This window comes from Myxocyprinus asiaticus, chromosome 14, assembly GCF_019703515.2.
Source record: "Myxocyprinus asiaticus isolate MX2 ecotype Aquarium Trade chromosome 14, UBuf_Myxa_2, whole genome shotgun sequence".
In the NCBI taxonomy this organism is placed as follows: Eukaryota; Metazoa; Chordata; class Actinopteri; order Cypriniformes; family Catostomidae; genus Myxocyprinus; species Myxocyprinus asiaticus.
In genome coordinates this window covers 21,678,696-21,686,811 of record NC_059357.1, presented here as the reverse complement: position 1 = coordinate 21,686,811, position 8,116 = coordinate 21,678,696, and the positions used below count along the sequence as shown (strand labels likewise).

General features: G+C 39.1%; 1 protein-coding gene across 1 annotated transcript; it reads right to left on the bottom strand.

The window, feature by feature from the left end:
• Positions 1-5,699: 5,699 nt before the first annotated feature.
• LOC127451310 (ferritin, middle subunit-like) lies at positions 5,700-7,324 on the bottom strand. The gene is made up of 4 exons (XM_051715883.1): positions 7,104-7,324; positions 6,571-6,717; positions 6,276-6,401; positions 5,700-6,000 (listed from the first exon to the last, which is right to left on the bottom strand). Exons 1-4 carry the CDS (start codon positions 7,206-7,208, stop codon positions 5,845-5,847), a joined length of 534 nt encoding a protein of 177 aa, XP_051571843.1. The 5' UTR covers positions 7,209-7,324; the 3' UTR covers positions 5,700-5,844.
• Positions 7,325-8,116: the final 792 nt, after the last annotated feature.

Here is an 8,116-nt window from a genome sequence, read left to right as displayed (position 1 = left end):
CAACCACCCCACCACCTGTTCCCTTGACCCCATTCCTTCTCACCTTCTCCAGGCCATTTCTCCATCCATCCTACCTGCACTCACACACATAATTAACACATCTCTACTTACAGGCACTTTTCCCACTACATTTAAGCAGGCTCGAGTAACCCCACACTTAATCCCACACAAATAGAACACTACAGACCAGTCTCTCTCATCCCATTCATGGCAAAAACACTTGAAAGCGCAGTTTTCAATCAAATCTCTGCCTATCTCTCACAGAACAAGCTGCTGGATGACAATCAGTCAGGCTTCAAAAGTGGACACTCCACCGAGACCGCCCTGCTGTCTGTCACCGAGTCGCTGAGACGGGTGAAAGCTGAATCAAGATCATCAGTCCTGATTCTGCTGGACCTTTCTGCAGCCTTTGACACAGTCAACCATCAGATCTTACTCTCTACCCTCTCCTCGCTGGGCATCACAGGAACTGTGCTTGACTGGTTTAATTCCTATCTCTCAGGTAGGTCCTTCAAGGTAGCCTGGAGAGGTGAGGCATCCAAGCCACATCAGCTACTTACTGGGGTACCTCAGAGATCAGCGCTTGGGCCACTTCTCTTCTCTATATACACAACATCACTGGGACCCATCATTCAGGCACATGGTTTCTCTTACCACTGTTACGCTGATGACACGCAACTCTACTTGTCTTTCCAGCCCAACGACACCACAGTGACTGCTCGAATTTCTGCCTGCCTGGCGGACATCTCGGCCTGGATGAAGGAGCACCACCTGCAACTCAACCCAGCCAAGACTGAACTCCTTGTCTTTCCAGCCAACCCTGATGTTGAACACAACATCACCATGCAGCTGGGTGCAACTACAGTAACACCTTCCAAATCGGTCAGAAATCTAGGGGTAACCATCGACAACAGACTAAATTTCACAGACCACATCTCAAAGACCGCAAGATCATGTAGATTTACACTCTACAATATCAGGAAGATAAGACCCTTCCTCTCTGAACATGCCACACGACTGCTTGTCCAGTCACTTGCCATAACTAGACTGGACTACTGTAATACTCTCATTGCAGGCCTCCCTGCATGTGCAACTAGACCCCTCCAAATGATCCAGAATGCAGCAGCACGTCTGGTCTTTAATGAACCAAAGAGAGCACGTTACACCACTCCTTGTCTCTCTCCACTGGCTACCGGTTGATGCATGTATCAAATTCAAGGCTCTGATGCTGGCATACAGAACAGTTACTGGGTCTGCTCCAGCATACCTAAAATCATTTATGCAAAGCTACACGCCCACTAGAAGTCTGTGGTCGGCTAAGGAACGTCGCCTTGTTGTACCAACACAAAGAGGCACCAAAACACTTTCCCGGACTTTCAGCTTCATCATACCACGTTGGTGGAACGACCTTCCCAACTCCATCCGTGAAGCTGGCTCACTCTCTGTCTTCAAAAAACGACTAAAAATACATCTTCTCCATGAGCACTTAACCAGTCATTAAAAAAAAAAAAAAAACATTCTGTTGCACTTTATTCTGTTTTGAATACTATTATGATGCTAGTGATACTTTGTAATACAGCACTTTTCATACTACTGTCTCCTAAGATGATTCGCTTATGTTTTCCTCTCTTGTAAGTCGCTTTGGATAAAAGCGTCTGCCAAATGAATAAATGTAAATGTAAATGTAAACAACTAAATGTAAGCCTCTCTTAAAACATGGTTACTGTCTCTTTAAGAACAGCACATCTCCTCACATTGAACGCACGGTAGGTCTGTGCAGTTTGGGAGAGATGAAGATACAATGGCATGATGTAATACTATCAAGTAGGATATTGTTTTGTTTTGTAACAAAGAAGTTATTAAAGATATTTCTTATCATAGACCTAGGCTACACACTGTCCTGGATTTCACTCAGTATTACCATTTATTGGGACTGCTAAATGTAATCGGATTATTTAATTAAACAATGCAGTAAAATGTTTTTGCGTAGTTAATGCATTTAGCCTACTTTTATTTGACATTAAAACTGTTTTCCTGTTGTGATATCAAAAACTTGAATTGTACTATTGCTTCTTTTCTTAAGAGGCGATGAATTAAGGCTGAATGCATTACATTATGAAATGAACTAAAAGCTACGAAGCACATTTTTGCAAATTAAAAAAATGGAGAGGTGTAAGGCTGGCACCAGAATGTCTAAACCCAAAAGGTGCCATTTCCGGTAAAAGTCAAAGAGCTCTGCCAGAATCAACTGAACTCTCTCACAAAAGCTGAAATCTACACCTGAATATCACCACGTGTGATAAATTGCAAATCGCCTTGCTGCCCCCTCTTCTCTCTCTCCCCCTTCTCCCCTTCAACAGTTCTGGACCAACACAAATACACAAGATTTGTATGTAAAAATATAACAAATACCATGAAAACAAAGAACGCAACTGTATGTGTTTGATATCATTTAAGAGGTCTCTGTGTGACTGGTATAATGGTCTCTTTCCCATGTTGATAAAACTAATGGTGACAAAGTTATAAGGTCTTTGCCAAATACTGCATAATTCTGGAGGTCTATCCCCCTCCTTGACCTACAATTTAAATGATCTCCTGTATGTTAACAAGGTTAAACCCCAGGAAGTCAAGAACACATTCACCCCAAATTCTCATTGTTCAAAGGATAATAACATTTGGTACACAATGTTGATTCTGTCTGGGTATTTAAGGAAAGTTGGCAAGAAGCTTGGGGAGTCTGTATTCAGATCTCCCATACTGTCACTGTATGTAGTTCTATTTGCCAAGTATGTTTCTCTGACTTATATAATGTTTGTTTATTCTGATCATATGTGAAATTAGGTTTGATTGAATTCTTGTAACAATGTTTTATATCCTACTTGGCAAATAAATTGTTATTATTTGATTTATTCTGAATTTCTCTAGAATCATTGTGAGAAACCACCCAGGACAACCAGGTAGGAGAAACCACCTAAAACAACCGGGTAGGATTTGAGTTTCATTAGACCAGGGTAGACCATACTGGAGCTTTAATATAGGAGAAACCACCCAGGACAACCGGGTAGGAGAAAGCCATTTAAAGACCCTGTCACTGCTCACCGCATGTGTTAGCAAGTTGTATGTACGTGACTAAGTGGAAATATCGTCTGGTTATGAGACAAGCCAAATCAGGCGATATTAGTTAACCCTACAACCGCTGACTAAGAACGGAACTGGCTATCTTTTCGGGAGGTTTACGTAATTTAATAACGACCAGCGTAAGACTCCAAAGATCGAAAGGACAATGAATAGAAGAGGATTTAGAGTAATCAATAACTTAAAAAGATTAAATTAAAAGAATGATCAGAAGTTAGTTAGAGCTGTAATCTAAATTAGAGGTCAACTAAAATTGGAGTCAGATTAATATAAAATTGGAGTCAGATAAAATAAATAACAGTATAAATTTGTAAAATGTAAATTAACAATAATTGCTTTACTTCAGCACTCAGAAAAGACAGAACAATGCAGAGACCTTCAAGGGGCTATTCTATTGGAATCCGACATCGGAACAAATAGTTTGGTTTTTTACCCCCTATTTACAAAGGCCTATTAATTTCGTTGACTCCAAAATATGATTATGATTAAGAACCTGCCGAAATATGGCATTGTATCTTATGGTTATTAAAAAACTTGCAGCTATCTGTTTTAGGCGGATAGTTGCAAGTAAACGAGATATCCTCACGTTTGACAAATGAATTACAGTATGATGCACATAGATGTTATACACACCCCAAAACGGGGTTTAGTCAGAATAAGAAGATGAAATATGAAGAATTAGTTTACTGCATTACTGTTTTTGTCTAGCTGGCAGGGCAGAAAAAGGATTTTTGAGAGTCCTGGTCTGTTCACTTATAGTGCTGGTCGTAATGTTGTTCGGTGTTTGTTGTGAATGGAACTGTTGTTTATATTGAAATGCTCCTTCACCTGACTTTATCAAGCCCACTTCACGGATGCGCTTCATTGGTCGCGTTCACGCGGATATGAAATGCTGCACAACGTATAGTGCACGTTCAAGCCATATTTCATTTCGGATGACTGTACACACTGTTCCGCGAGTCCACCTAATTACCTGTCATTTCTTGACACTGCTTCAGTTCCCGCTCCGTTTTAATCCAACTAGGTTCAGTCTGGAGGTATTGAAGGCACACCTCCGAATTTGGGACTGACCAATCATAGTGAAGATTTTGGGTACCTGGGATGGCCAAAGGAGCGAACCTTCAGACAGCACTTATTTAAAGGTCACTGAAGTACGCATATACATAAAAATTATTATTTTTTTTTTTTAAAAATCAGGTATACTCTCTACTTTTCAAATGTTTTTTTTTTTCTCTTGTCATCTATGGAAAGGCGGGCCAAATCAAATGTCATCACGGGCCAATTTTGGCCCAAGGGCCCTAGTTTGGGCACCTCTGTTCCAGAGACTGTTGTGTGTGAAAATCCCAGGAGATCAGCATTTACAGAAATATTCAAACCAGCCCATCTGGCACCAACAATCATCCATGTGATTATCTAATCAGCCAATCGTGTGGCAGCAGCGCAGTGCATAAAATCATCAAGGGCCAGGAGCTTCAGTTAATGTTCACATCAACCATCGGAATGGGGAAAAAATGTGATCTCAGTGATTTGGACCATGGCATGATTGTTGGTGCCAGATGGGCTGGTTTGAGTATTTCTGTAACTGCTGATCTCCTGTGATTTTCACAGACAACAGTCTCTAGGATTTACTCAAAATGGTCCGAAAAACAAAAAACATCCAGTGAGGGACAGTTCTGTGGACAGAAATGCCTTGATGAGAGAGGTCAACAGAGAATGGCCAGATTAAGGTAACTCAGATAACCACTCTGTACAATTGTGGTGAGAAGAATATCATCTCAGAATGCTATTCTGAGATGCGGGTTGGCGCTGTTTTGGCGGCACAAGGGGGACCTACACAATATTAGGCAGGTGGTTTTAATGTGGCTGATTGGTGTATTATCATAGATAGAGTGTAATGTTTTGCAGGTGAGACGTTGTGGATGGCAGCAGAGAAAAATTAACGAATTAATAAAAATAAAAAAATGAAAATAAACTTTTGGAGGCGGACTTGAAGTTACAACTGACATCACCAATGGGGCCGTTACCGATAGACAGGTCGTCTATAAAAGACTGGTGCAAATATCATTACATCAGATATTGTTCGTTTGAACAGTATCTCCGACGCTAGATGCCTTGCTGATATTGCCTTTGATTGAAAAACCTTTTTTAATTTTTGTACTTTATTTTTTACTTTGTATTTACCTAGAATGTTTTGACTGCTAGAAAATAAATGGTAACTAATAAATTTAATTTTATTGATTACAAGAAATTTGCCTACCGTGGCTTTGATTTTTGATATTTTAAATATGTGAGCGAAGAACATACCACAAAGGGGTCTTCTGTCAAGGTTGTAAGTATTTTTTTTTTTTTAAGATGCTTATAATTGAGGCCAGATTTGACTCGCTTTTACCTTATTTTTATTATTCTCAGGTTAGGTAAAGGTGTTAGATTACACACAAAGTAACAAAACAAACAAACAAGTAAATTAAATCCAAAATGTTTATTTATCAGATTCACTAGATTAAAACCAGTCAGTTTACATTCAACAGGAAAGCTTCGCTTGGTGACTATCACAAGATGAAATATTAAAAGAGGAAGACTGCATCATTTTATAACAGTGACGTGGAACATTTACTTGATGTTAACCTTTCAACCTTTTGCATAAAAACATTTAGCTTTTGATAAAAAACATATTGCTTGGACAGCATGCAGTTGATCTGAGGGCCGCATTTAGCTACGTCCGTCCAGGGTGTGCTTGTCAAACAGATACTCCGCCATCCTGTTGTTGCCAGCACCCATCTTGGACAGGTTGGTGATGTGATCACCAAGCTTCTTGATGGCCTCAACCTGCTCATTCAGGTAGTGAGTCTCCAGGAAGTCACACAGCTGTTGGACAGGAAAACAGAAAACAATTAGGGCATTAATGTTCATTTAACAATAAACAATTTTGTAGAAGATATGAAACTGCTTTAAGGAGCATGTTTACTCAAAATACTCATGTATCTCAACTTCAAGGAACCACAAATGGAAGAAAAGGGAATTGTTAGCCATTTTTGAGTGGCATGCAAGTGTCTCCTAAAGATTCTTTTAAATATCATTATCTAATTATGAATTTTTCAGTGATGTCTTTGAGAGTCTGGAAGGAAATCTTCATAACTCACATGAGGGTCGCCCTTCTCAGAGGCAACCTTATGCAGATCCAGCAGAGCCTGGTTGACATTCTTCTCCAGCTGCAGAGCACACTGCATTGCAGTCAGTCCATTGTCCCACTCATCACGCTCGGGCTTCTGGGAAAAAAAGATGAACAAAGCAGTGAGGATTCAAATAATTAAATTGATCCTGCCCTTGCAAAAAGGCATGATGTCATTACATAACAAAAGGTCTAGGGTCAGCTTTTCTTACACCATATTACAATGTTAAAGAAAAAAGACTTATTTCAAAATACTATCAACACACCTTTACGTCCTGAAGAACAATGCGTCCACCCCTTTTGTTCTGGAACTCCATGAATTTCTCGGCATGCTCCCGCTCTTCCTCGCTGTTCTCCTTGAAGAACTTTGCAAAACCAGTAAGGGCGACATCATCCCGTTTGAAGTAGTGAGCCTGATGGGAACAAGATCAAAGATGAGCAAAGGATAAAAAAAAACTCAATACATAACTCACGCACATGGCATAAAGCAATATGACCAAAAGAACAAAAAATCTGGAGGTTACTAACAAATCCTTGTATCTAAAGTGTGTTATCAACTCCCTGTTTACCCATCACAGAAAGTCTGCATAATGTGATATTTAATGTATATACTGTATACTTTAAAGTTATTGACTTCCCTTTAAAGCATGCATACATTATTTTTGCCTACTGTAGCTTCATATCGCCGTAATTCAAGAAGGAAAATAAAATAATAATCAAAAGTGAGTTAGTTGCCATCATAAATGAAACGATAGCCTACAATTTTGAACAGTGATGAATGTAAGAAAAAGGTACTTGCCATTGAAGTGTAGGTGTAGGAAGCATAAAGCTCCAAATTCACCATCTTGTTGATCAAAGCCTCGCAGTCGCGGTCGTAGTTCTGGCGAATCTGAGAAGTCTCCATTTTGGCAGTTTATAAGGTTTTATTATAAAAACGTACAAAATAAATATTAAATAAGAAGATTTCAAAAATAATTTCCGAAAAGTTCGAAGTTCTGTTCAATCACTGTTGAAGCAAGAACAGGTCTTTCCGAAGTGAGTGTGAAATGACAGGTGTGCGTGTCTTATATACGCTCAAAACATGATGCGTCAGTGGAACAAAGAAAAAAAAAAAGCTGAATAATGATGTGACAAGAAAGTCAGCTGAGAGTCAATTTCTTAATACAAAGAGACAGATCAGGTTTCATGGATGAGTCTCTTTTGTTCATAATTAATGCCAAACTGAATCCAACAGGAACTAATATAATGAATATCTACAAGTATACAAATAGAAACAAATTATACACATAGATTAAATATTTACTTATTGTATGTACGGTAGATTAATCCAAATTCGAATATGCTCTTTTATTGAACACAAAAGAAGATGTTAGGCAAAATTACAGGGACTGACAGCCTTAGTCACCATTCACTTTCATTGTACGAAAACAAGGGCACAAGCAGTCAACATTAGAAGACGTTTTTACAAATAGAAGCATTTGTGTGGTATGGCAAATATCATGGGATAATTCTATATACGCAATAATGTTACTAACCCATGACGTTAACTCAGTTTTCCACTGCGTATTTACTTTTAGATATTAATGTCATCATTAAGGTGACAATGACAAAGCATGAACAGGAACAGTTGCAACAAGTCAGGAAAAATTGCAAATGCAAAAGGACATGTGTAGCTGTGACTCAGCATTTTCTCATTCATGTCCTACATGTAACACGTGTGTACATTTGTAACTTGTGTGGGTCTGGGTGTGTAACCTTTATTTTTATGCCTGCCATGACTCTTTTCTTTGTAGATACCCAAACAGAACCAAA

What these genes read in the sequence shown, in the direction of transcription:
- LOC127451310 (XM_051715883.1), bottom strand. Translation starts at nt 7,208, where the DNA reads ATGGAGACTTCTCAGATTCGCCAGAACTACGACCGCGACTGCGAGGCT. An exon ending in CCTACACCTACACTTCAATG is followed by an intron (nt 6,718 to 7,103) that starts GCAAGTACCTTT and finishes TGTTCCCATCAG; the next exon opens with GCTCACTACTTCAAACGGGA. An exon ending in TTGTTCTTCAGGACGTAAAG is followed by an intron (nt 6,402 to 6,570) that starts GTGTGTTGATAG and finishes TTTTTTTCCCAG; the next exon opens with AAGCCCGAGCGTGATGAGTG.